Raw genomic sequence first — 27,268 nt, forward strand, 5'->3', positions numbered from 1 at the left:
TCCTCATGTTCATGAGGGGGATGCTGATTATCCAACGTTTCACACAACATGAAATACTTCTCCATAGGCTTCCTCTCCTTTAGGCTGCACTTTTAGGGAGCTACGTTAGGAAGGAGGGGTGTGTGAAAAGCTTATTTGATTGCATGGCCCTTTGAAATCCAGGCCTGGACCACTGGATCTTGTCCATGCTGCTACACACTGAAGGCAACATTTTGCAGAGGTCCTTGCATTCATAAAAACAAGCTGATTATCGCTCAGGTGGTTGAATATATATTTTCAACATTGGTCTCCTTCATCCTACTTCAGAAACCCAAACTATCTACCTCTTTAATTAATAAATTAATAGCTAATACAGAAGAGAAAACATCTAAGTGGAAAGCTAGTCACTGTGAGAAGTAAATCCATTAATCTGTATGTAGCATACTAATTCAGAAAAGCCCACGTATCTGACAATAATATATACAAATGTATTGCAAGGATGGGGGGTGGGGATGCTTAAATGGTTGCATTGTCTTGTAAGCTGTATGCTTGAGCACATTTATTGAAGCCCCTGTTTGGCTGTGCCATCTGTGCCTTGTGCTGTTTGCTTAGTTAAGATTTTTCACTTGGTAAATGAGCGTTCTTAAAAGATAGTGAAGGCTTATGAATGGATAGAAGAACGTTTGGCTCATTTGGCTTCACCCTTAATCTGGCAGAATACTGAGATACACAAACTATAACTTGCTGCTGTAAATAAATATACCAGGAATGTAGAATGTAGGAATGCAATGTGTGTTGAGTGAATTTTTAGTATATGTGGTCATGGTCATGACTTTCATTGTGTAATCACTTTAATTAAGTCAGGCTATAAAGTTAGTCTTGCATGAGGAATGAATACACTAGGGAGATGGTGATGGATTGATGGCTGTTCAGGGAGTCAGACAAGTGTTGCTGGTGTTTTCCAGTTGAGTGGAGAGCTGTGCACATGTTAATGGTTGAGCTTGGGTGATAGTGCAGACCTTTACCATTTATGGTGTTTATAGGGGGGCGGTCAAGGAAAGAAGAGCCTGACATTTTGTAGTGGTGTTGTGTTTTTGTTTTGGCTTTTTTTGTCGATGAATAACAGCATTACCCAAGTAATAAATTTTAATTAATATCTGTATCATTTTGGTTACTGCTAGTTTAGTAGAGCAATTAGTGTAATTAGTAAACAGCATTGCTTGGTGGCATGATAAATCACAGTGCAGAGCACACTGACTCTTCACCAGGATGATATATTATCCAATTTACTCAAATTTAATGCATGCCGAAAGAAACCGCAAAGCACACAGAAGCATAGCAACAGCTGTGGTGGTCTTTGGTTGCTCTTGGTGGGTTTGCTGTCAGAGACTTTGAATTGGTCCAACAATGTCAGCTAATTAAACATTTTAGTGTGGATTTTTTTTTTACAGTTGTCGTTCCTTTTTTAAAAAAATATATATATATATATATGTAGATTTACAAATGTTTGTAAATGCTGGCAGATGTGACAGCAGAACGGGATGGAATTCTTAGGTCAAGTCATAGCAGATATGCAGTGGGCACTGGGCAGACTTAATCCACCAATGAGGGTTCTGTATTTCTTGTGTCACTTCTATGCTCGGACACTCCTGAAAGTAGTTCATGTTCTCTCTGTGTGTGTTTTAGAGCCTATGAGAACACCAAAAACATTGAAGATCGCTGAGATCCAGGCCCGACGCATTGCTGTGGATTGGGAATCTCTAGGTTACAACATTACTCGCTGCCACACTTTCAACGTCACGATCTGCTACCATTACTTCCGTGGCCATAATGAAAGCAAGGCAGACTGCTTGGATATGGACCCCAAAGCACCTCAGCATGTTGTGAACCACCTGCCTCCTTACACTAATGTCAGCCTCAAAATGATCCTGACTAATCCTGAGGGGAGAAAGGAAAGTGAAGAGACGATAATCCAAACGGATGAAGATGGTAGGTTCAAATTCTTCTCTTCTTGATGCCTTAGCTCTCAAAGCAGGTGTTGAAAGAATTTTTAGCTGTGTTGCCTGCTTGAAAATTATGTTTACATGTTCATGTTAGCCAGTGAATAGTTGAACAAAATGCCCAGACGTAAATGATAGTCATGTCAGCACATATCAGTGTAAATAGCTTACATGGATTTTTGTTTAAGTGCTTTGCTTGTACCAACCTTTAATATTGGAGAAAGGGGATAAACTCCAATTTGGGTGTGCAATGAGTAACTTTAAAGGATAAGGAATGATCTGCAGACTCACAAGTGGCTAATAGACAGGTGCAAAATGAGCCTGGTGCCTGGCAAATTTTGATTGCTAGTAAATTTTGATTGCAAGGCATGTGGGAGGGGCTTTAATGCATGAGAAAGAAGGGCTGATGGAAGTCCATAGGTGACTCTGGGGGGGGGTACCCATTAATGCTGGTACTAGCGTTACATCTGAACCAGGCCTAAGAAAAATATATGTCAGTGTTCGTTTGTCTCTAAATTCAGAGTCATTTCTACAAATTCATGTTTACATTGCTGTGTTCTTACAACTCACTAAGTAATTATATCTGCATATATTGAGATTACTGCCTTAAAATATCCTTTATTTACTTCTGCTAACAGCATAACTTTATTTACCTTATTTGAGGGGTAATAAGGGACACTTTATATGTTTACAAAGCTCTTTAGTGATTATCCTTTTTATGAATCTAAATTTTTAACAAATTAAAACAGCATTAAATGAAGTTCCTAATTAGATGGAAATTACAATATACAGAAGTAGCTTAATGCTCATGTAGTCAGGTTTGTGACTAACTGCATATTCAAAATGCAGGAATATTGGCAAATGTGTATCTCTTAAAAGCCTTGTGCCTAAGCAGATTTGCATGTTGCACCAGGGTTGCTACCCTGGAATGCTCCGAATATTGTTGGACTCCAGCTCCTGTCAGCCCCACGGCCAGTGGTCTGAGATGATAGCTGTAGTCCAGCAACAGCCGAAGGGCACCGGGAGCCACCCCTGTTGTGACCAGTGCCTCATGAAGTACAAGCAAAATACCCTGTTCGCTTCAATAGAGAGGGCAGCTTTATATGCTCAAAGAGATGCACTCATAGATTCAGAGTCACATGAGATACTGGATTGGAACAAATAGCTATAAGGGGAAAGTTGAATCGTCAGTTGTTCCAGCATCACACCAATAACCTCAACTAAGATGTAGTATAATCAACAGATCATCTGGTTTCAGATCATCTGGCAAATCAGAATCAACCCATGTATTGTGCTAACTGGAGTTTGATGCAGTGTTTGAATCGATAAGGCATTGATCTGATTCCAGAAGCCACTACATCTAGATAGGACTCCTGAGCAAATGGAAGAATAAAGACAAGCTGTTCTAAACCAGGTCTGCCTGGTAGTTTAGAACCTTCACCTATGGTTGATACACAAATCATTAACTGAATTTAACCAAAGAAAGGTTGGAGAGAGAGGTGTATATGATGTCAGGATGTAGAATTTGTAAGTATTTGCTAAAATGTATAAATAAAGGGTGTGGCATCCATTCACTCATTTAGAAGAAAGCGCATAATTGCTGTCAGTTTTGCAGGTGAAGTGACTCATAGCCCCAAATGAAACCCTGCTCCCATATGACGGGGTGGCAAATATTGCCCCTTATCTCAGCTGTGTGGGCTACAGTTGGGAAGTGCTGCTAAAAAAACCCCTCTCCCATTACTGGCATTTGGGTAATTGGCACAGTTGATTCAAGATGACATCATTGGATAAATGGCCTTGAAGTTCCTCCAGTTGTACACGGACCAAAGTTTTAAGAGACTGAAAGTTTTGCTCTATCCCTGATACATGCATCACTTGGCCTAATTTCAAAAGCCCTCTGCATGTGATCAGTCCAGCTCTCTGGCAAGAGTGACCTGTCCCTCCCCAGGAGAAAGAGAATAGAGTGACAGAGAGGGAGAGAAGGTGGTGGTTGGCCCTGGCCTAGCCCACCTCTCATACTTGATGTGGGGGGGACTCCAACCCTGTACTAAAAAATGGGTCGTCGTCCCCCGTTCATACACACACACTCCAACACATCTCATTTTAGTTGACATTTTATTTTAGCTATGGCCTGAGATAGGTGACATTAAATTAGGTTAATCTTCATGGACTGCAGCCACATGAAACATTTGACAGTGAACATATTTTTAACAAAAAACAAACAAAACAGAAATTATAATATTGTATAAGTATGAATCTATCTGATATCTGATGACTTATGTTCTGGGTTCAGAATCAAAGTGTCCCTAATGTGTCTCTGAATAATGCCCAATTTCTTTTTTGCAACCTAATCTGTGTTTTTGACAAATTGTTGCACAGTGTTACATTTTATTTATGTATTTTTTTGTTGCTGGTAAACAAAGATGCAAATTATACTAATGCGCTGTTTCCAGTCAACTCTACTTCCGCCAACAAAATATATGAATCCAGGAGTGTGGAATGTGAGCTGGCTGCTGGTTTCTTTCCCTTGGGGTCCTTAGAAAGAAATGTGGGGATACAAGGAAAGACATAAATCTCTTGCAGGCCCAATATTGCCATCTCCAGATGTTCAAAAATCTGTGATTTATATACGTACAAAAAAATGTATAATACAAATGTGAAGTTATATTACTTTACATACTGGGATCTTCAGGTGCTCGTATAACAATTCCATATTTCCAGCTACCGTATGCCCTTTATTTATTTTCTGAATCCAAGTCTTTCTCCTTTTCTCTTTCTCTCTCTCATATCAGATATCCAGCAGAGGAGGCAGGGAGTTGAGACAGAAACAGTAGTTGATCAGAAAGAGGGCTCTAAATAAAAACTCCTTAGCACTTGTGCTTGGAAAAAACTATTGGAGGAATAATAGGGAGGCTGGTCAAGAGATACAGCATCTAGTAGAGATGCGACAAAATGAGCTTTGAGCTGAAAGACAACGTGTTGCCTGGCTCCCCCTTGTTATGTTTTATTATTTTCAGTTCCAAGGAGAAAGTAGTATAGGGCAAAAGTGCACTCAAGTGTAGGTACGTGTTTGTACTATTAGCAAAGAGCTCTCTGGCTGCTAGGTCTGGAGCAGAGTTGAGGACCCAGTTAGCCAGCAGATGTGGTTGGACTAACACTCCCATCATCCCTGACCATCGCCATGCTGTCTGAGACTGATCTGAGTTGGGAATCCAACAGCACCTAGAGTTCCGCAAGTTGCCTGCCCCTGGTCTAGAGTCTAGCCATTAAGAGGGGAATTTTGCAACAAATTGATTCTTCTCTTACTTTGGTATTATGACTTCTAGGGGACAAAAAGAAGTGATTTGTAGCAGAGCTGAATCACGTATCTTTATCTGAGCTAACCAACCAGTTATTTAGCTGCTGGATTCTAGGCTCTCTGTGGGGTGATGGTTTTCAGTCCAGCAGTCTGGTATTCAGTTGCAAAGCACTTTAGTTGGCCATAAGCTTGCAGCCTTAAATAACTCTGTTTGTAATGAACACTCAAGCATTGTGCATACTATAATCATGTTCATTTGCTAGACACATTTCAGTGCAGTCTGTCATGTGCACATTCAACTGCCAAAGGAAGTCTATCACCTGGGCTAGGCCCTGTGCAATATATGCTCCATTTGAACTGTAGACAAGAGAAACACAGAGCACTGGCATAGAAAACAGAAAGATGCCTACAGCACATCAGCAAATGCCACAAAACAGCACAGAGGGACTGTCAAGGGACATCAGCCATCATCTCTGCTTGAATCTTTGTCAGTATTGTGAAGCAAAGAATAGTAGTCTTCAGTTGACTGATGGGTGAATATAACTCATGGAAGCTGAGTACTTGAATCTCATCTGTTCACTTTTGGACTTTTTTCTCCATGAATTTATTTTTAATTCACCAAATTAATTTATTTGTCCCAGGGGCAGCATATTTTTGTTAGTTTCATAGAATCTGAAATAATTCTGACACTTGTGATGGACCTCATAATATTTCCTACTGCTTATAGTTCCTTTGATTCAATGGCTTTGTTTCTGCCCATTACAAATTTGCAACATGTTTTGGGAACAAATCTTTCAGAAAGGTCATATATGGAACTCATTGCATTTTAAGGTTTAAGAGTGTGAGGTTGAAGGGGGAATAATTTAAAAGGTAGGCTAATACAAGTTTAAATAGAAGTAACTTGTTGGAGCTTTCTTAATTTCCCCCTCCCCTTTGCATTGTCCCCCCCCCCTTCTTTTTAGATACACACCTTTGCCAAATGATCTGCTGATAGTTCCAACAGGCTGTAATGTGGCTCATAATTCACCTGTGGAATTGCAAAGCTGACTCATTTTGAACCAATTTATTCATGGTCCAGGCTGCTATTTAAACAACAATCCATACATTCTCAAAACCAAGCTGCCATTTCATGTGGCTTGATTCTAAGCCCAATACTTATTCATTTGAGGGGGTTGCCTTTATCTGACGTTTGGGAGGATTATTTGGCTAACACCTTTAAACCTGGATGTTTTTTGTTTGTTTTACAGTGCCTGGTCCTGTACCAGCAAAATCACTAAAAGGAACTCCCTTTGAAGACAAGATCTTCCTAAACTGGAAAGAACCTATGGATTCAAATGGGATCATCACACAGTATGAGGTATTTAAAAAAAATATGGCTGCGGTGTCCTGTGTTTGGAGTATGCATGAGAATCTTGGGGATAATATGTACATTTTCCCTAAAACTTTAAACTATGCTTCATTCTTCACTGGCATGCTGGTCTTCAACTTAGAGTGTGCCAATGTAGTTGGCCTGGAAAATGTCTCCAATCAAAATCACCTTGATCCATATTCAAAACTGGCTCCGAGGAATCCGAAAGAACTATTTCTTCCATTACTTTGTAGGAATAAGATATGTTATAAGTTTGTCCCTTATTTTGAGTCTCTTTTTGGTGCATGGGAATTTAATGATAAACTTAATCTTTTTTTTTAAAGTGAACTCTTTTTCTGTGCAGAACAGTAAAGTATATAATAATGTGAATCTGTTCACGGTGCTGTCCACACAATGACTGACCTGAGCCTGAAATCAGTATGTCATAATAATCCTTAAATTAAATTACAGAATGGTTGAACTGTTGTGATTAAAAAATATTAAGAACTCCTTCTAAAATTATATAATGATACAGGCTTGCTCTGCCAATAGACTTTTAATAAATGATGAAACCTAGAGCTTAAATTTGTAACTTTGATTTAGATCTAGTAGCATTAATATATAGCTTTCCTGAATCATGATTTAATGGAGCCCTGTCCAGTGAAGGCTACAGGTAATATATGTGAAAATTTATTAATTGAAACCTGACAATTCTAGTCTTCAAGGTAACGTGTTTTTCCCCTTCAAGAAACTCTGAATGCAAATTCTGGTGATTCAAAAAGGTTTGATGAATGAGCCCTTGGGGAAGGAAGGGAAAACAATAATTTTGCACCAAATTTCCTGTGTATCTATCATACTCTGAACTGGGCAGCCTTGACAATATTACTTTTCTGCTTAAAAAACAAATTAAATACTTACACGAGGCAGTTAAATGCCATCATATTTTACATGACCTAGCATATTTCTGCTTATCCTCATTAGCACTTTACATTCTTGAATTTCACCACTATACTAATGAAAAAGCTCAGTATATTGTGGGTGGGCTTGAATACATACATAGTATTGCTTCACTATATTTAAGTAGAACTTTTTAACAGAAAGAGAGGAATGAAGGAAATAAGCAGCTGTCTGCCACTTTACGATAACAAAGCAAATAAGAGGGCTTCCTGCCTTCACCTGGATGACAAGATTTGAAGTAGATATCTGATTTTGTAGAGAAATTAGAGAAAGCCCACACAACTTGTGCTCAACAGTCACAGTAGCCTGGGGTCAGGGGACAGGACTCAATATACATCTAAGTTTTGCCACTTGCCAAGCTGCAGGCAGCATGATTGGTCCAACGTTGTATATAGTAGGTCCAAGGGATCGTTTTCTGCTGAAGGGCTGCATCCCCTGGTGATGAACCTTTGGGAGCCTACATATCTGATGTGCCAGAGGTAAAAGTGGTTGAGGAAATGGATGCAACTCTTCCTGTGTATAGTGGACTATATTCCAGCCATGCATGTTTCTACTCATGCACACACACACACACACACACACACACACACACATCCAGGCAAGTAAGAGGCATGTTTACAGTTAAAGGACAATTTCCAATCAGGCAAAGTACTTGAGGATGATGCAGAGCAGGGCTGTTGAGGGAACATGATCTGGGGAAAGTCCTGGGAGCCAGAATTAGAGGCCTGTCGGGTCTGGGGTTCCCTATTGTAAAGCCTTAAATTAGTGAAATGTAGAACCATTTTGTTCACCTCATAAAAATTATACAAGCCAAAACATTTTTTCTGATGTTATAGATTGATTTACCGAGCTTACAGAGAGCCAAGGTGGAGAGATTGTCGTGTGTCCATTGCCACTATATGCTAAGTTTGGATTTGAAAGCAAGGTTCTTTCGCTGAAATCCAGAAGCTTAATCTAAACGTTTCACTGATTCTCAGAAATTCCTTAATCCTGCCAGGGATCCTGCTAAGACTCTGAAATTGTTTCCACAGGTCAGTTACAGCAGCATAAGATCATTTGATCCCGCAGTTCCAGTGGCTGGGCCAGCTCAAACTGTGTCAAAGCTATGGAACAGTACACATCATGTCTTTCCCCATCTACATCCTGGGACTACCTACCAGTTTTATATAAGGGCCAGCACGGTGAAAGGATTTGGGCCAGCTGCGGCAATCAATGTAACCACCAATATTTCAGGTAATGGCAAGCGCACACACACAAATATTTTTCATATTCTTACGTTTGTTTTTACATAAATTCTTCCCCCTTCTCTTCAGGGAATAGTAACAAAACATGCTGGCTGCAGTCAAGAGAAGATCATTGGGTTGAGTTAAACATGCAAGGAGGGGATATTGTGAATGAGAGTGCAAACTGCATCCCATTCCCCTTGCTCTGTGCATGTTCAGGGGTGATTATCTGCAGTGGGGAAGCCTCCCTTGTTCATGGAGGTAACTGCATGTTTGCAACACTAATACTCCAGGCATGGGAGCCTCCATGACTACTGGAGGCTTGCTTGCTGGAGACAATTGCCCCTGAACATGTGGACTATGATTAAGATGGAGGGCAGTGTAGAGAGAGAGAGAGAGACCTACTGCACTCATGCAGTCTCCCCTCCTTGTTTGTTAACTTAGTCTCCATAATATGGGGGTCGCTAACACAGTGCCTGCAGTGCCTGTGAAGGCTGCCTTTGGTGCCCTGGGATAAACCAGAATACTCAAATTCAAAGCTTTCATTTTTTAAAAAATAAAGTTTCTACCGTTTTTAGAACTTGAGGTATGATGCAAAATTTACTTGTCCCTCCCATGCTCCCTCCTCACCCCTCTCTCTCGGTCCACCCTTTCAGCATTTACTTTGCACTCACCTGAAAAATTCTAGCAGAGATGGGAGAGAGGGAAAGGTATATATGTGAAGCATGCATGTATAAAAGAAACACAGAAAGATGTCTATGTGTCTGTGTTCCATATGCATGTCTGCACTCTTTAAGAGTGAACTTGGTATGGCCACCTGATATATCTTTTGCCTGGTGCTGAGACAAATTCTCCCTGTTGCTTTTAGACAGCAACAGCATGTGAGTGTACGAGTGTCCCTGTGTGTGTGATTAATATTGTGCGATCTCCACAATTGGGACCAGCAGGACATAGCTGACTTCCTGTGGCAAACATATCGATCAGTTTGGTTCCCCCCCCAAAAAAAAAAAAAATTGTGCTATGCCACACCCCCAGGCCATGTTGTCCCTGGTGCCCACAACACTTTCTCAGATTTAATAAATGTGACCCCTGCCAAAATGAATGCCTGAAAAGGGTTAATGAGTGAATGTTAACAGATAACAGAGTGTTTTGCACAGTGTTCTGCTCAGGTGGGCAAACACTTACAAAGGAGATTATATACACAGTCTGAAACCCACATGGAGTAATTTGGATTATTTTCCATCCTTGTATACATACACACAGAATCATAGAGGTGTCGAGCTGGAAGGATATGCAGGAATGTGTTTGCCCAATGTGGGGCTCGAACCCACAATGCTGAGATTAAGAGTCTCATGCTCTACCAATAGAGCCATGTTCACGGTACTATTTTTAGCATGAGCTGTGTGTTTAATTTCATTTATTTTACTGAATAATGGAAATTGGTTTAGGGTGCTAAAACCCAAACCAAGATGCATAAATGAAAATAATGCACCTCTAATTTAAGTTTGTTCATCATTTTATATTAAACTTTACTGTGTTTGCTATCTTTTATGCACGACACAAAATAGGTAAGTAGTGTTTGCATATGAGTAATATCAAATAGGAGGCTAAAGCACCCATAGTTCTTCAAGAGCCTAGCAGAAGGTCTGGGCTTGTTTGGAAATTGAGCTTTTTAGAGCTACTGGAAGTGAGTGCCGGAGTCCTAGGAAATGAATGCAATGTGTTAGTTACATCAGCTGCTGTGTCTCTGTATCATCAACATGGCCGTTAAGGGACAAAGATATTTTGCCACACTGATACAGCATTTTGACTTTGGGCCATGTTGCTATACATTATTCACTTAAAGAGCATGGGACGTTTACTAGATCCAGCTATGTTGGGAGATTTTCATAAAATGTTCCTGCTTTTTCATTCTCCTACATTGTGCCATGGATTTAATGCAGGGGTGGAGAACATAGTGCAACAGATGGTGTTGGACTTCACATTCCATCAGCCCCGGCCATCATGGCCAGTCTTGAGGGATTGCAGGAATTGTAGTTGTAGATGGGGAAGTACCATAGCTCAGTGGTAGAGCATCTTCTTCACATGCAAGAGGTCCCAAGTTCAATCCCTGGACCCTCCAGGTAGGGCTGGGTGACACCACTTTATGAAGTCCTGGAGAATTGGTGCCAATCATTGTAGACAATACTGAGCTAGGTGGACCACTAGTCTGACTTACTATTGGACAGCTTTCTGTTTCCCTGTGTAGTCTGAGAAGGTTATGGAGACACCATGTTAGCTTAGCCCTGAACTGATACATTTTGAAATAAATGGGGTAGAATCCAAAGTAGCGCTAAATCTCTTGTTCCATCAGTGCAAGGATGGAAATCCTTGTGCTTTCAAGGGGTTTATAAAAAATTCTTGAGCAAATTTGGGAACACTGTAGGGCATACGCAGTGAAGGAGAAAGTCCTGTTGTGCAAGCAGAAATCTTTATGCTGATGGGACATAGTTGGTTGTTGGTTATCACAGCAAGAAATGAGGCATGGGATCATGAATGACTTCTGTATTCAGAAGGAACAAGTATTCGCTAGGCTCCCGTGTGTATGGCAACTGCAAATCTTTTTTTTTCCTGTCGAATACATGCCGAAATCAGTTCATAATGCCAGTACAGAGAGGAGATAGCCTGTCTCTACGGAAAGCTGTATAAGGGTTAGAAGAGAGTCAGAAGCTGCTTGCTGTTGAAATGCAGGGTATCCTTTCATTTGAATAGTGGTTCTTTATCACCTGGCAGCCTCAACAGAAAAGTGATTCTGTTTCAGAAGACTGGGATTAAACATCAGGTTTCTAGAGATGAATAATTTAGGAAGGATAGATTCAAGTTTTCAGAAGAGCTGAAAAATTATAATTACCGTATATACTCGAGTATAAGGCGGCTTTTTTAGCACATTTTTAATGCTGAAAAAACCCCCCTTGGCTTATACTTGAGTGAGGGTTCTTGTCTGCGGTGGCAGAGGAGAGGAGGGAACGAGCAGCGTGAAAGCAGCCCTTTTGGGCTGCTCCTTCCTCCTCCTCCACCTTTGCCGCTGTCGGCGGCAGCGGCAGAGGAACGAGCAGCCCGATAGCAGCCCTTTCGGGCTGCTTGTTCTTCCTCCGCCGCTGTCACCAGCTTCTGCCTCTTGGCAACACCCTAGGTAGGCAGGGGGACAGGAGGGGCTGGGGGGAGGTTTGTGGTGTGGTGAACTGGCTTATACTCGAGTCAATAAGTTTTGCTAGTTTTTTGTGGTAAAATTAGGTGCCTCAGCTTATATTTGGGTCAGCTTATACTTGAATATATACGGTATTTTACCATGTACAACTGTTAATGCTAATGTCTTTCATCCTGAGCTGCCATATCACTGTCACGTCGTTTCATAATTTCAGTCAATTAAGTGGGGAAAAATTGATCATGGTAGAACAGTATATACATAATAGATACACAGTTCCACAATATGCTCCTGCTGTTACTTGAGGAGTATTTCTTAAGCAACATTTGTTGAAACACTGAATAAAAATGATATCTTCAGATCATAAGAGTCTACCCACAAGTTTTTCACTGAGATTATTTCCATTCATTAATGTACGTAAAAATTTATATACCACTCTTCTAGTCATTATGCATCTCTCAGAACAATTAAAACCAATATGCAATGCATTCCAGAAATACAATAGTATTCTTCATCATCATCATTCACTTTCTTCACAAAAGCGAATCAAAGTAGTTTACAAAAACCATAAAACACTAAAACAACCAACCATCTGATCACAACTGAGAAATGTGATTGTTTGTACATGGTAGAAACTGGCAGAAAAGCTATGTGTTTTGGCTGATTTTATTTTTCTTCTGATTAGCTCCCACATTACCAGACTATGAAGGTATTGATGCATCTTTCAATGAAACAGCCATCACTGTGCTCCTGAGACCAGCACAAGCCAAAGGAGCTCCTATCAGGTAAAAAACAACCAACACCACAATATGCAAACCATTCTATAGTTAAAGCCTATGGCTAAACATTTAGATCAGGGTAGCCAACTACTGTCCCTCCAGAAGTTGTTGGACTACAACTTCCACCATCCCCATCTAGCATGGGTAGTGGGCAGAGATGATGGGAGTTGGAATCCAACAGCATCTGGAAGGCCCACAGGTTAGCTACCCCTGATTAGATAATAAAATAATTTTTCAATTATCAGTAATCTTAGCTATTCAAGACCTGATACATTGAAAGGCTTCTTTGATTTTGTCAAGTTCTTGTTTAATTATTTGATCTTGTACTACTATTAGCATTTGTGAAATATGAAAGATGCTCAATCTTATGCAGATAGGACTTGACATTTGAGTAAACCTGCAACCCTTATATGGTGATATGTTCTTGGTTCAGCAGTAAAAGACTTGGGCGTTCTAGGTTCAAGTCCCCTTTTCCCATGGACATAACCAGGAGGCTATGCGCCCAGGTGATGTGTCCTGGCCTCAGTTCCATGTTGTTAAAAAGTGGAATAGTGGTGGGGATACATATGCATAGGGGATAATGCTCTGCAACCACACTTGCCAGAAGAATTAAGAAAATTTGCACAACCTTGTTTGCATTTGAAGCAAGATACTGTTTATTGCTTCAACAAGTTCTTGGACATGGCTTCTGTATCTGGATATCTCAGTTTAAAAATCTGTGTTTCACCTCTAGATGATGTGGCAAGTGTTGTTTTTGATTAATTTTTGTAGCCTTTGATGTTAATAGTTTGTGTTTCTATTACTTATTTATTTAAACTAATATCCTGCCCTTCTTCCAAAGGAGTCCTGGTGGCAAACACAGAAAAGTTAAAACATTACAGTTAAAAATAAAATGAAAACATATGGAAAACATTTATTTATTTATTTATTTATTTTCAAAAAGCAAGTGTTAAAAACATTTTAAAACATTTTTAAAAGAGTCACATACCCTCACATGTAATGGTTTCAAACTTGCCAGAAACATAGTCTTTAAACCTGGGTAAACATGAATGTTTTTATGCTTCTCCTGAACATTGTTAATGAGGAAGACAGAGAGAAGCACCTTCCCAGGGAGTACATTCCACAAATGGGGAGCTGCCACCAATAAGGCCCTGTCACTGGTCAACAATTCTGCATTCAAGCTGCTGTTTAAGCATTGAATGTAAGCCATTGAATATGAGCAAACCCCAGAGCTCTTCCATATGAGGAAGAGACCCTTATATAAGAGACCCTCCTCACATAGAGGAGCTTTTTATGGTGCAGTAGTATCTGCTCCCTATTTATTATGGCACTAATTTCTGCTCTTTTAAAAACAATTATCTGGCTTAGCTTCAGGTTACTTAGTTGTGGCAAGATAAGTCCCAGCTGACATTCTGAAACCAGAACATCTCAGGATGCATTTTTGACAGCCCATTTCTATTCTCGATCTCTCGGGGAAATGCCAATGTTAAACAGTTCAACAAACTTACTCAATTTAAATATGCAGCATCTAATTATGTGTTTTAGGAGTCAGCCTTCCTGATATAAATGCTCCCTTGTATTCCTTGCCTGCTTTGTGCACATGCCTCTTCAAGCAGATGTTTGGGTAATCCAATTCAAATTTGCAGGTGCCGTCAATCATTCCTTAAGATGCAACATGCGGCGGTAGTCACAGCTCTAATCATGACATAATCGTGTCTTGCCTGCCAAGCGTTATCTCATAATCTCTAGTTTTCTTTATGGCCTCCTGAAGTTGTAAGCCAAACAGCAGACATGAAATACAAAGGGAGACTGGATGAATCAGTATTTATAATCAGATATTAAGCCTTACTTTTACCAAGCTGGAGGCTCTCAGCTCAGCCAGTAAGGAAGAAACATTTATTCATCAGTGAGCTGCAAAGAAAGGTGATTTGCTTATCAGTGGCAGCATGCACTATTTAAGCCTCTCTACTGAACAGTGTCCCCAAAATTAATAAATAAAGGTGGCAAGTAATTGCCAATGAATGATTATAAGGACCAACTAATCCAGAATGCGGCAGCTAGACTGGTGACTGGGAGTGGCCACCGAGACCTTATAACACCAGTATTGAAAGACCTACATTGGCTCCCAGTATGTTTCTAAGCACAATTCAAGTGCTTAGAAGTGTTGGTGCTGACCTTTAAAGCCCTAAACAGCCTCAGCCCAGTAGGAGCGTCTCCACCCCTATCGTTCAGCCCAGACACTGAAATCCAGCGCCGAAGGCCTTCTGGCGGTTCTTTCACTGCAAGAAGTGAGGTTACAGGGAACCAGACAGAGGGCCTTCTCAGTAGTGGCAGCCGCCCTGTGAAACGCCCTCCCACCAGATGTCAAAGAGAACAACAACTATCAGACTTTTAGAAGGCACCTGACGGCAGCCCTGTTTAGGGAAGCTTTAAGGGACTTCCGGGTTAGCGCCTCCGGCAATGGCGGAGCTCCTCCGATTGGGAGGAACTTGCTCCGTGGAAAGCAGGGTCTGAACCGCCACGGCGAAGGCGGAGACCCTTGGAAATCACAGGCGGAAGAGCCTGTGAACTTGGGATTCAGCTGGCACCTTTTGCGCCCCCCTACTCGCGGGGAGACCCGGTATCGGGAATCCGGAGCGACGTGGGGTGAGTGGCGCGGTGCTTTGAATCGACTGCTTCTTTCACGGAGTGAAGCCGCATTGCTGCTGTCGGAGAGCGCTGACTTTTTCCTGTGGACAATTGGATTTTAAACAACAACCCGTGAGTAGAACGGAAAATTGGATTTCTAAATACCTTAATTCGGCATCGAACGGGGAAGGCTCAAAACAGGAAGCCCGCCTCCCCTTTTTGTAAATAGACTGAAGCAAAGTATTTGTAAGCTAAGGTTTTGGAAAGCTTCATGTAAAGGATCAAACTTCCATTGATTGAAACTATTAAACCCCCCTTGGAAGCAGGGGAAGAGGGGGAAAATTTTGACCAAGCGTGCCTGCAGGAGAAAGTGGAAACTAAATTACCACGTCTCTGAACCTGGGTAAAGGTAAAGGTAAAGGTACCCCTGCCCGTACGGGCCAGTCTTGACAGACTCTGGGGTTGTGCGCCCATCTCACTTAAGAGGCCGGGGGCAGGCGCTGTCCGGAGACACTTCCGGGTCACGTGGCCAGCGTGACATCGCTGCTCTGGCGAGCCAGAGCCGCACACGGAAACGCCGTTTACCTTCCCGCTAGTAAGCGGTCCCTATTTATCTACTTGCACCCGGAGGTGCTTTCGAACTGCTAGGTTGGCAGGCGCTGGGACCGAGCAGCGGGAGCGCACCCCGCCGCAGGGATTCAAACCGCCGACCTTTCGATCGGCAAGCCCTAGGCGCTGAGGCTCTGAACTAGGCTCTGAACCTGGGAACGGGCTGCAAAAAGAAAAAAAAAGGAAAAAGTCCATTGACGGTGAACAGTACATATTTGACAGCTAGCTACAAGAGAAAGATACTGTTTCCATTGTCTGCTTCTGCATTTTAAAAGAAGAAAAAGTAAAAATTGATACTATTTTTCACCTTTGGAACTGTGTTGGAAAGGACTGAGTTTTTGAAACTGTTACAAGAGTGGAGCGAAGGCATCCAGCTGTAAGATAAGGACTGTGAGAAACCAGAGTTTGACCTTGAACATCCCAAGAATGTCGGTTAGGGAAGATTTAGTGTCTGCATTTTATAAGAAAAACTATTTGTTGGAAAAGCTTCATAAACAGATAGATGCTATGGCTACTAAAATTGACATCTTGGGATCAAAAGTGGGTATCAACACAGAAGTTGTCAAGGATCCGGCACAGGAATCTATCATGACTGAACAAATCGTTGAAAAGGAGAGGGAGAAAGTTGCTGTGGTCGAACCTAAAGTAATACAAGGGGGAGCCTTAACCTTACTGATGCAAATTGAGGATTACAAATTGAGGCCCTTTATGATTGAAACTAGAAAAAGCCAGATCTTGAAGATTGGAGCCTGGCCTGGTCTGGAAAAGGAAAGTTGGAGAGATTCCCCAATGCAGGGATCAATTGACTTTTGGGACATGGATTTGGGTCAGGAGGAGATTGGAGCTTTTGGGGCCTTTGGATTTGGAGGAATTTTGAAACAAGATTTGGAATGCTTTATGGATCCTAGCTTTAACTATGGAAATCTGGCTGTCCTGTTAAGAAGGAATAAAGGCATTGTTGGGATGGAGCTCCCCCGAGATCTGCTTTTTAGTGCTAAAGATTATGAAGAAGATCGGCAGAAGGGACATGAAGAAGAGTTAAGACCTTCGGATATAAGATCTCCAGGTTGATGGGCTGTTTGGAGTTGACAGAAGGGACGGCAGAGGCCGAGACCAGGGAGAGGAGACGGTGGAAGAAGATTGGGAATTTAAAGTTTATATTTGGAAATTTTGTAAAAATTTAATGAGGGAGAGAAAAATCGTGGAATGAAATTTTTATGACCCTAGTGGAAATGTTTTAAGAGTTTAAGTTCAAATAGATATAATTGTTAATTGGCGAAAGAAGAGAATGTAAAATTATAGTACATTAAGATAGATTATAAGGAGAAAATAAAGAGGGAAAGGATTTGCTGAAATATTTAACTGAATTAGAATACAAAAAAGGGAGGTGGGAGGAGGTCAAGGAAACAAGCAAATGAAAGATATATTATGTGAAGGTTTGATGTGTTTCTTGCTTTTGTTTTTCCTTTTTTCTTAAACTTTTCTTTTCTTTTTTATTTGTATGGTATTCTTTTTTTAATGTGATACATTGTTTTGTTTTTTGTTTAATTTGGTGTTTTTCTGTTTTATCTGTAACCTTTAAAACCTCAATAAATATTATTTTTTAAAAAATTACTATTTGATAAGTTATTGTATTTTATTCTTTTGTTGGAAGTCGCCCAGAGTGGCTGGGGAAGTCCAGCCAGATGGGCGGGGTATTAATAATAATAATAATAATAATAATAATAATAATAATGATGATGATGATGATGTTAGCTTCCCCACCCCTCTTTCAAACTAGTGGAGCTATCCTGTTGCTGTTTTCTTTCTTTATTTAAAAGCATTTCTAAACTGCCTGATACTTTAAATTCTTTCATTACCTTTGTATCCCACCTCATCATGGCTGTCTCCTTCTCTGCTTTATCCTCACAACAATCCTGTGAGATGGGTTAGACGAGGCATATCCAAAATCCACTTCGGGGGCCTAATCCAGCCCCTGTGGCAGTATAGGTCATCCTAAAAGCCCAACAACTTCAATCCTAAAAAAAAAGCTCAAGAACTTTGCTCGGCCCTCACGCATGTTCACTTCATCAAATCTGGCCCTCTTTGAAAAAAGTTTGGGCACCCTTGGGGCTGTGGGTGGCCCAAGGTCATCTTCCAGTGAGTTTCATGGCCAAGTAAGGATTTGATTTCCCAGGTTTTATTCCTACATTCTAAGATTAGTCCTTACACTCTAAGTCATCTATAAAATGAGCAGTACACCCCACTGGCTCTCATTACTCTCACTGTGTTCTGTTTTCCAGGACAACATAGGAAGAGGGCTGGTTAAACTTGTAGACTGAATTCTGCTTAGCTGTGTGCGCAAAAAGCAGATTAAGTGATAAAACTGTTCCGGGATTATACTATGGGAGGAGCATTCTCATGATAGATTGTTCATCCAGCTAAAATAAACTCACTGCAAGTTGAAACCTAGATGTTCTTCAAACCCTTCTCCCTGATATACTAGTCTTGTATGTGCTGTACACCCTCCTCAAAGCAGGCAATCTCCTGTTTGCCCCCTGAAATGACATACTCCAGCATCAGATTTACCACCTCGTCTGCTTCTTCTGGTGAATTAAGCTTCAGTGCCCTTGAAATAGCAAAATTTGAACACTCCCTCTGTTGCCTCCCTAAAAGATAATGAATGTTTGTAACTCCTCCCTTGAATGAAACCTTGGTTTCATGTTAAAACATAAATTGAATCATAAATAAATGAAATATTTCATACGCACGCTTCACCCTGCTTCTCCTCTTCCCTTGGGCTTTATTCTTCTAAAGTGGCCAGATATTGGAATTGACAAGTTTACTGATCTCCTGGCATTTTGGAGAGTAAAAGTCTTGTCATTTGTTTTGCTTTGGCAGTGCTCAAGAAAGGAGTGACAGTGTCTGCAGAGGCAAGCATTAAGATGTCCATTGTTCCCAAGAGGGAAAGCCAATTGATTATGCAAAACTTAGATTGCATCGCATTACCGCCTAGATTCTTAAGGGAGGGAATGAATAAAGCATGTAGTATTTAACACCTTTTCATGCGAGAGTATCTGAAAAGAAAATCATTGCTTGAGGTCATGCTCACCTTTCATTTGGTTCCTTAGCAGAGTTTACCAGGGGCAGGGGTGGTGGACCTGTGACTCTCTGGATATTGTTGGATTCCTAGCAGCCCAAGCCAACGTGGCTGCTGAACAGGTTTGATGGGAGTGGTGAGCATCTGCAGCAGAGCATTAGAAGCTACTAAAAATGTCCCTTACACCTACATGGATCCTAAGTAGCTCGAATGATTTCTATGCGACATTGCATGTGGACCTCCATCGTTTTGTATATGGTCCCATTTTATTTCATTGTGGGAGTCTAAGGAGGAAGATACTATGACGTACTTGAAAATGCCATGGTTCTTTTTAAAACAGGAGCTCAATTCAACTTTGTCCTTTATGACACTTTCTAACAGAACATCCAAGTGCTGATTATCAATTAGTCTAACGTTTCAGTTGTTTGCCTCTTTCCTCTATAGGGAAAAGAAGAGCTATAATTACATTCTCTGGTAAAATGAGATTTTTATGAGGAATGACCAAGAGCTGTCATTGCGAGGAAGGTATTGGCAAGTTTAGGCTGAAGTTTGTTTTTGGGGTTAGCTTTTTTCCCCCATCCTTTTTTTTTTAATAGGCTAGATGCCATCTGCTCTAGCAATTTGTAACGTTTTTGTCAGTGGCAACTGTAGGGAAAGGAGTCAGACTATTTGGGGGGAGTGGACAGATTTCCGTCCATCTGTGCTTGTATTACAGGATGTCGCTTATACTTTAGATCTGCATAGCTGTGAGCCAAGTTAGATGCCACAGCAAGGTCAAAAGGTGGAGATGCCTGTCGACGCGCTTCTGTCTCTAGTAATATGACAACAGCAAATTGGTGCTTCAGGCATTGCTTGGAGGCTGCCACGATGGGCCTTGAAGCCGAGCTTTCTATAATATCTTTCAAAGGCAAATGCTGACTTCAAATGCTGCAAATTATCAAGCAGAAGGATTAATCTATTAAAAATGTCTGTGCTTAATGTAAGATCCAGTCCTGGTCTGCTTAATAGTTCAAAGTCTACATCAGTGATGAGAAAGACTTTCCTGTTCCATTAGATATTTTGGGGAAGGGAGGCTGAGAGCGACGTTACTGTGGAAATAAAGGAGAGAACTGAAATTAAAATTAGGAGAAATAAAATGACCACCTTCCACTCGGGGCCTGTTGCTGAATATGATTTGGTTATGAGACGCATAAGCTGCCATTTTTAAACCTGCTTCTCTGCTTGACTTGCGCTTCTGAGCTGAGTGTGGTACTATTTGGCGCAACATAGTTACGTGATATAGTGTTGTGTGCTGTCGGTCTGGCATCCTCTTATAAGTCATGTTTTTCTCTTGGCTTTTAACAGCGCCTATCAGATTGTTGTTGAAGAGCTGCATCCTCATCGGACAAAACGAGAAACAGGTGCAATGGACTGCTACCAGATTCCTGTCACATATCAAAATGCTCTGAGCAGTGGCTCGCCATATTATTTTGCTGCAGAATTGCCACCTGGTAACCTTCCTGAACCAGCTCCTTTCACGGTTGGTGATAACAGAACTTACCAAGGCTTCTGGAACCCACCATTGGCTCCCCGTAAAGGATATAATATCTACTTCCAAGCTATGAGCAGTGTCGAGAAGGTAGGCACCTCCCTGAATTTTCTTCTGGGGAAAAAAATCAGATCTGTTGCTAGAGGTTATTTGGGCTATAAGGCCAAGGTCCAGAAAGATCTTCATAACACAGACAACTAGCTTGCACATGAGCAGCACTGAGCTTTTGACTTGTTCCTTTCATACAGCAATCCCTCCAGCCAGGTATGCACAGTAAACAACTTTTGATTTCCCTAGCCTATCTCAAAAGAGGCTTGTTGAGCAGCATGCAGACTTGTGGGAGGGGTGGTGGAGAAGAGTCAAAAGTCACATTTGCTTTTATTTCTTGTAAACATTTTGATCCTGTCTTTCCAAACCAAGGTAGCAAACTGCAGTAAAATAACAAATCTCTCTCTCTCTCTCTCTCTCTCTCTCTCTCTCTCTCACACACACACACACACACACACACACACACACACACACACTCCTACTAAAACAGAGAGCAGCAAAGTTTAGAACGGCAACCTAAATGCACCCAGTGAAACAGCTTCTGTGTATAGACCTAGACTCATGTCCAGCGGTTGCTCAATATGTTTTTGTTCCTGGTATGAAAAGTTCAAATGACATTATGCGTGAACAATATCGCCTAAATAGACAGTTTGCTTCCCTTTAGTGGTATCTTCATATCTGCCACCTGAGGCAGGCCATCTCACTGTGTCTAAAGCATCTGGATGTAGGCCAAAGTTGTTGGGTTCTTGTTATTGCAAACCCTTTCTGTGGTTTCCAGTTTCAAATGGCATGGTTCTGTGCCATTCATATTCCACACACCATTTCCCCCACAGCAACTATTACTGTTTGAAAATTTAGTAAGTTTCTTTGGGGCTGTAGCATCAGTAAAATAAATTTCAGCCATGTATGTTTCCACATTCCAAGGAAATAACGCCCCTCCTACTGTTCTCAATGCCCAGGTAGTTCAAGAGATTAAATTGCTTCAGGATAAACAAAACCCAGCTTGCTCAGCAGTGTCTAATAAAGCAGTGCCCCACATGCCAAACATCAAATAAGAAAAAAATAAGTTTGTTTTAAAAAGCCACTGTAACTCCCATAGCAGCTACATGTTTGTGAAAAGCATCAGTACACAGGTTTGCTTCCAAATTGCTTGACCGCTGTGCTGGTAGGAAAGGTATGGCTGCAGATCGCCATTGCTATTTCCTCCCCATTTGATATCTTGACACCATACAGCACTGCTTCTATTTCAGTATGCATATTGATAGAGAACAAAGCAACAGGAAGTTAAATACTGCAGGCAGCTCTAGGTGTGAAAAGCAACATGACTTGATAAGCCCCATGCTGCTTCTGCCACTGAATCATTTTCCTTTTGTAAATAGAAATACGGGAAGGGAAAGGGAGGAAACAGCATTTGGAACAGTGGCGGAGATATTTAAAACTTAGATTTGAGAATTAAGTATAGTCTTGTATGAAATCTCTGTCTCCTGGTTATTGTGCCCCAGTAGCAGATGGCTGAGGCGCAAGGAGGTGGAAAGGAGGGATTTGGGGAAGATTGCACCTAGATTGATAGGCTTCAGGAAGGTTAATCTGCTTTCAAAAGAAACCAAAGCGATTTCTACCCTGCCATTTGGGTTTCAGCTGCAGCTAGTAATGAAGAGATCACAGCTATCAATGACTTTGCCTTTGAGGCTCTAGAATGAAGCTTCACCTAATGTCTATAATTATAAGAATTAGCTGTTTATCATAGCAAGATGAGGAAAATGTCACAGCTTGTGAATTTGTGTGCTAGAATAGCTGTGGAACTGGAGGATTTTCCTGATGGGAGAAACTCGTGGGTTGTTCTTTTAAAAAAAAAAATTAAAAATGGATAATTTTAGAATAATAGCATTCTGATATTAGGAAATCAAATTTGCAAATGAAGCTGGAGGTAAAAAGATTGGCAGGAAATCTGGGAGGCCCTATCTAAGTATTTCATTATGTGCCACTATAAAATAGATGTTTTATTAAATCCCATGATGTTTTATTAAATCCCATGACCTAGCTTTAAACATGGTTTACAGTCTATGCTGGAAGGGTCACTTTCTTCCACATGTGCTGGGAAAATGAATAAGTGCAGAACTTTCAGCTTAATGCCTTAGACTCGATGAGCTTTATCACAGGCACCAACATTCTCCTACATCTAGCCCACATTTTGCTACATTTTGTTATTTATTTATACTTATAGACCACTTTTTTTTGGGTGGGGGAGATTATCCAAGCAGTGTACAAGCAGTGTACAAATTCAACTACATATAAAATATGACTAAAACACACAGACCAAATGAAAAACAAGTACACGTATTACCATCATTAAAAACAGAGATAAAATCAATAGAAAACAAATGCAACTAAATCAAGTGTCTGGATAGGCTTGCTGAAACAGAAAGGTTTTCAACAGGCTTCTAAAGCTGTAAGAACATCAGAAGAGGCTGCTGGATCAGGCCAATGGCTCGTCTCGTCCAGCATCCTGTACTCATAGCATTGATGGGAAGGCTGAAAGTCAGACCTGAGCCCAACAGCACTCTCTCTACCTGCAATTCTCAGCATCTGGTACTGATGACATAAGACAGCATAGCAAAAATACCTGCTTAATGTCAACAGTACAGTAAAAGTACAGTACCTGCTTGACATGGACGTACAGAGATACATCCTTCCCTCTTACCCTTCCTGTATTTTTCAGTGGCTCGTTAATAGTGTGGTATTTTCTCATTGCTGAGAAGACTGAAAAGAAAATTAACGTTGCCATGGGTGAACCTAAACTAGAAGCCTTTCTGCTTACCTGGAGTCAATTCACTGAGTGTGCCAGAGATCTTGATAGATTAGAAGCCCAGTCTGTAAAAGCTATATACATATATGAAAGGAATTTTATCTCTGCAGTATACTTTCACTATCAAAAGTGTTTACCATGCCATGCCTTATTCATTGTATATGTAAGTAGTTCATAAGTGTGTTTGCACAGTGACCTAAACTAACTTTCACTGAATTTCCCAAGCTACTGGTGCTAATTGCATTTCCCCCCCATTTTTCTTCTTAACAGGAGACCAAAACTCAGTGTGTTCGAATTGCTACCAAAGGTAAGAGGTTTTCCCCCTCTGAACTTTGATAACTTACTTTGGAGCTTATTCAGTGTGACAATTCTGTTGCTGTGAATTTGTACTTGGAGCTCAGATATAGTGCCAGTAAATGTTTGGGATCCACTTGACATCTAAATATGTGACAGAGTGGAGCCTCCTGGATGCTTTGGTTTCTGTTTTTGAGGAGGAGGAGAGGTGCTTATTGGTCAAAAAAAGAACTGGCATGTTAGAAGACATGTTTCTAAGGGGTTGGTAGGTTCCATTTCTTGTGATGAGCTGGAGAATTAGGCAGCTGTATAACTTCTAAGAGATAAATTATTTGAGGCAGCAGGACAGCACTTCAGTGTGGTATAACATGACAGTTTGTGATGTTCCCTTGTCATTTTGGTTCCATCTTAAGCTAGTATAATTATGCACTAGGACAGTACAGCATTTTTCTGCTCTTGTTTGGGCTGATCATGTAGCTATTTCTTGTTTTTAAATGGCCTTTTTAAAAATAAGAATGGAAAACTGAATAACATGTGGATCCAAAGCAAATGGATAGTTCATTGGCAGGTTAATTTCAGTTTCTCCTTATACAACAGATTAATTTTTAAAAGTTGCATCTTCAGATAAAAACTTAGAACTCATGGTCTTGTCTTCTGCTTTGTGTTTACAGCACTCATTACTGAGTTCACTTTATAGAATGATTAGACAGAATTAGATGCTGCATTCAAGCAGAGAAAACATGGAGGAGTACTATTAAATAATCAAATAGTACTTGTCACATCTTGGTGTGTACTCATTCTATGCATTTGTAGATATAATCAGCAACTGTCTCCAGGAAAAGAGCAAAGTATTCCAGATTTGCTAACAGAGATGAGACAGATTTCTAGAATAAATGCTTAAGGGAAGGGTAACTTCTTGTGTAACCAATGTACAATTTTTTTTTTACTATAACTTCAAAGTTATAGTAAACTCCTGTATGTGAGCATGTTTTTAAGTTCGTATTCATTACCCTTTCATCTGCCCCAGTTGCAACAATCATTTCTGTCCTGTATCAGACTCTACAGCCACAGCAGGTAGCTTCCAGCAGTTTGACTTCACCTTCAAAGGCCCACTCCTCTATTGTCTCCTGAGACAGATGGATGCTAGCCAACCTTACGAAAACCCTGGGTTGTTATTCAGTATTACTATAGCCAGTTGCCAATGAAGGTGTGATCCTAAAGTAAGATTCAAACGACACCACAGAAATCCCAGCTCACTGTCCATTAATCTACACCAGCTTTTATTTGGAAAGTGAGCTGGTTCAGACGTATCATAGCTTAGATGTGAAAGAGCCTTGTGCACATATTCACACATGCAGCTCCTTCACATGAGTTTTGATCAAATTGGATCAATTTTTCTGATTTATCCATACCAAAAAAGTATGGTTAGCAGAATTTGAACAAATTAGGACATTAAACTAATTTTAATATCTGGACTTGTTCCAAAGCTAGTAATCATAGGTTCCCAGATTGGCTGAAATGAAATCCATGGTTAATTGTAGACTTCCTGTTTTGTTTGCTTGCAAAGAAGCTGTGTACACAAATAAACAGCTTGTTCATATACGGTGGTACCTTGGTTCTTGAACTTAATCCGTCCTTGGAGTCTGTTCGACTCCCGAAACCGTTCAAAAACCAAGACACGGCTTCCAATTGGCTGCACTCAAGCAGAAGCTGCATCGGACATTTGGCTTCCGAAAAGTGTTCACAAACTGGAAAACGTACTTCCAGGTTTGCAGCATTTGGGAGCCAGTTTGTTCGGGAGCCAAGCCATTCAAGTACCAAGGTACCACTGTATTGGTTTTTAAATCCAAGATAGGATCATTGAAATGTATAGACCTGAAGCATTAGCCACCCACCCCAACCATCATGTTAAAGATTCTGTTGTGAAGGCTATAAAACAAACAAACCAAAGTCATCATCTTGGACTTGTATAATACCATAATCTTGTCCAGAGGAAACCACTGCTGATATCCAGATACAAGTGTGGGATAGCAGCATGTTACCACCTCTTTATTTAGGATTTTACAGATAAGACACACACGCACACACACAAAGTTTCCATTTTCTGTTTAATGGCTTGGAACTGGAAAGAGTCAGAGTCAAATCCAAATTCCCACCTCCCAAGCCAAACTCACAAGGTAACCTGGCTGTAATGCCTATCTCCTAGCCTAATACATCATACGGTGTTATTTGGAGGATACAGTACAGAGAAGTGGCGCGGTATAAACATGATAAAAAATGGGTGGGTTTTTTTTTGTAAAACAGAATCAATTCATAGAGCAGCTTGATCCTGATCATCCCCCCTGCTCTTCCAAGATTAGTTACAATAACACTTTCCTGCATAGCCTCCAAACCTTTCAGTATAAGAGTTTGCAGTGAATTGAATTTTTGGGGGTATTTTTTTCATAGCAAGCTGCTCTTGGCAATTCAAGGTTCCTTGCTATGGACACCTACGGCAAATTTTAAATTACTTAATACCTCTGAGGCTTGGAGCATTGCCCAGAGTGGGGAAAATGAAATCAAATTATTCTGATAAACACATCACATAATCACAAGCAATAAAGAGCAAGGACCAGAAATCATTTTGCAGGCTACTTTGGCAACTTTCCCAAACTCTGCAATAGGCTTGTTCCCTTCTCTAATACAATTTACAAGCCTGTCCGTCAGCCAGCGGTGAGCCACTTAATGTTTCCAGATAACTCTAATTGCATTACATTTTAAGGGTGGTTACATATAAACACAGAAGTAATTTTATGTTCTTGGGCCCTTCCCCAAATGCTTTTTTTGTCACTGTTGTACATATTTAAGTATGGCTCAGAACCTAGAGCTGTTTCATAAGACACACTGCATGTTGACAGAGTGAAATAACTTCTCAAAGAAGTTTTCATATGGAAAAGTTTTTAAAATAATGCGGAGAGGTATTGGTGACACCCAGCCATGAATGGATAGCCTTGTTTTTAAAATATGCATGGTTTTTGAAAAGGCACAAATTCCTTTGTAAAATCTAAATTCATTTTCAAGCCCAAACAACAAGCAATAGGACCAACTTTTCACATGCTGTTGCAAGTTTGTGCGTAGGAAAGGAACAGGGAGACTGGGGTAGCCGTTTGACAGAGGACAGTCCTCTGTTTAAAAGAGTCTCTGTTTGAATGGCTATCTGAACCAAGTCCATAGATAAAGAACTGCCCATAAACTGCCCATAAGCAATGAACGCCTGGACAGTAGACAGCAAGCACACAGGTTGCAGTCTTTCTCACTGTGGTGAGATCTGTTTATGGGGTAGGGACCATAAAGGCAGGCAAGGGACAAACGTTTTAAGAAATATTTGTTAAGACCTTCCATATCAAGGAAAAATGATCAAACAAAAAAAACAACACACCAGTAAAAACTCAACACATACATTACCTATACATTTGGTTACAACAAACAGAAGAGCAAAACAAATAGGCAACAAATTCTCCCACAAATA

At 40.7% G+C, this 27,268-nt stretch overlaps 1 protein-coding gene across 14 annotated transcripts in view; it reads left to right on the forward strand.

The window, feature by feature from the left end:
• The window catches only part of PTPRK (protein tyrosine phosphatase receptor type K), a 352,960-nt gene that overhangs the window by 254,944 nt on the left and 70,748 nt on the right, over positions 1-27,268 (forward strand). For all 14 annotated transcript variants that reach the window (XM_079970725.1, XM_079970727.1, XM_079970726.1 and 11 more), the window contains exons 8-13: positions 1,666-1,968; positions 6,525-6,634; positions 8,614-8,815; positions 12,675-12,774; positions 20,429-20,702; positions 23,737-23,773. In XM_079970725.1, the coding sequence (XP_079826851.1) occupies positions 1,666-1,968; positions 6,525-6,634; positions 8,614-8,815; positions 12,675-12,774; positions 20,429-20,702; positions 23,737-23,773 (1,026 nt within the window). The remainder of the gene's footprint in view (positions 1-1,665; positions 1,969-6,524; positions 6,635-8,613; positions 8,816-12,674; positions 12,775-20,428; positions 20,703-23,736; positions 23,774-27,268) is intronic.

This window comes from Podarcis cretensis (genome assembly GCF_951804945.1).
Source record: "Podarcis cretensis genome assembly, chromosome: 3".
NCBI lineage: Eukaryota > Metazoa > Chordata > Lepidosauria > Squamata > Lacertidae > Podarcis > Podarcis cretensis.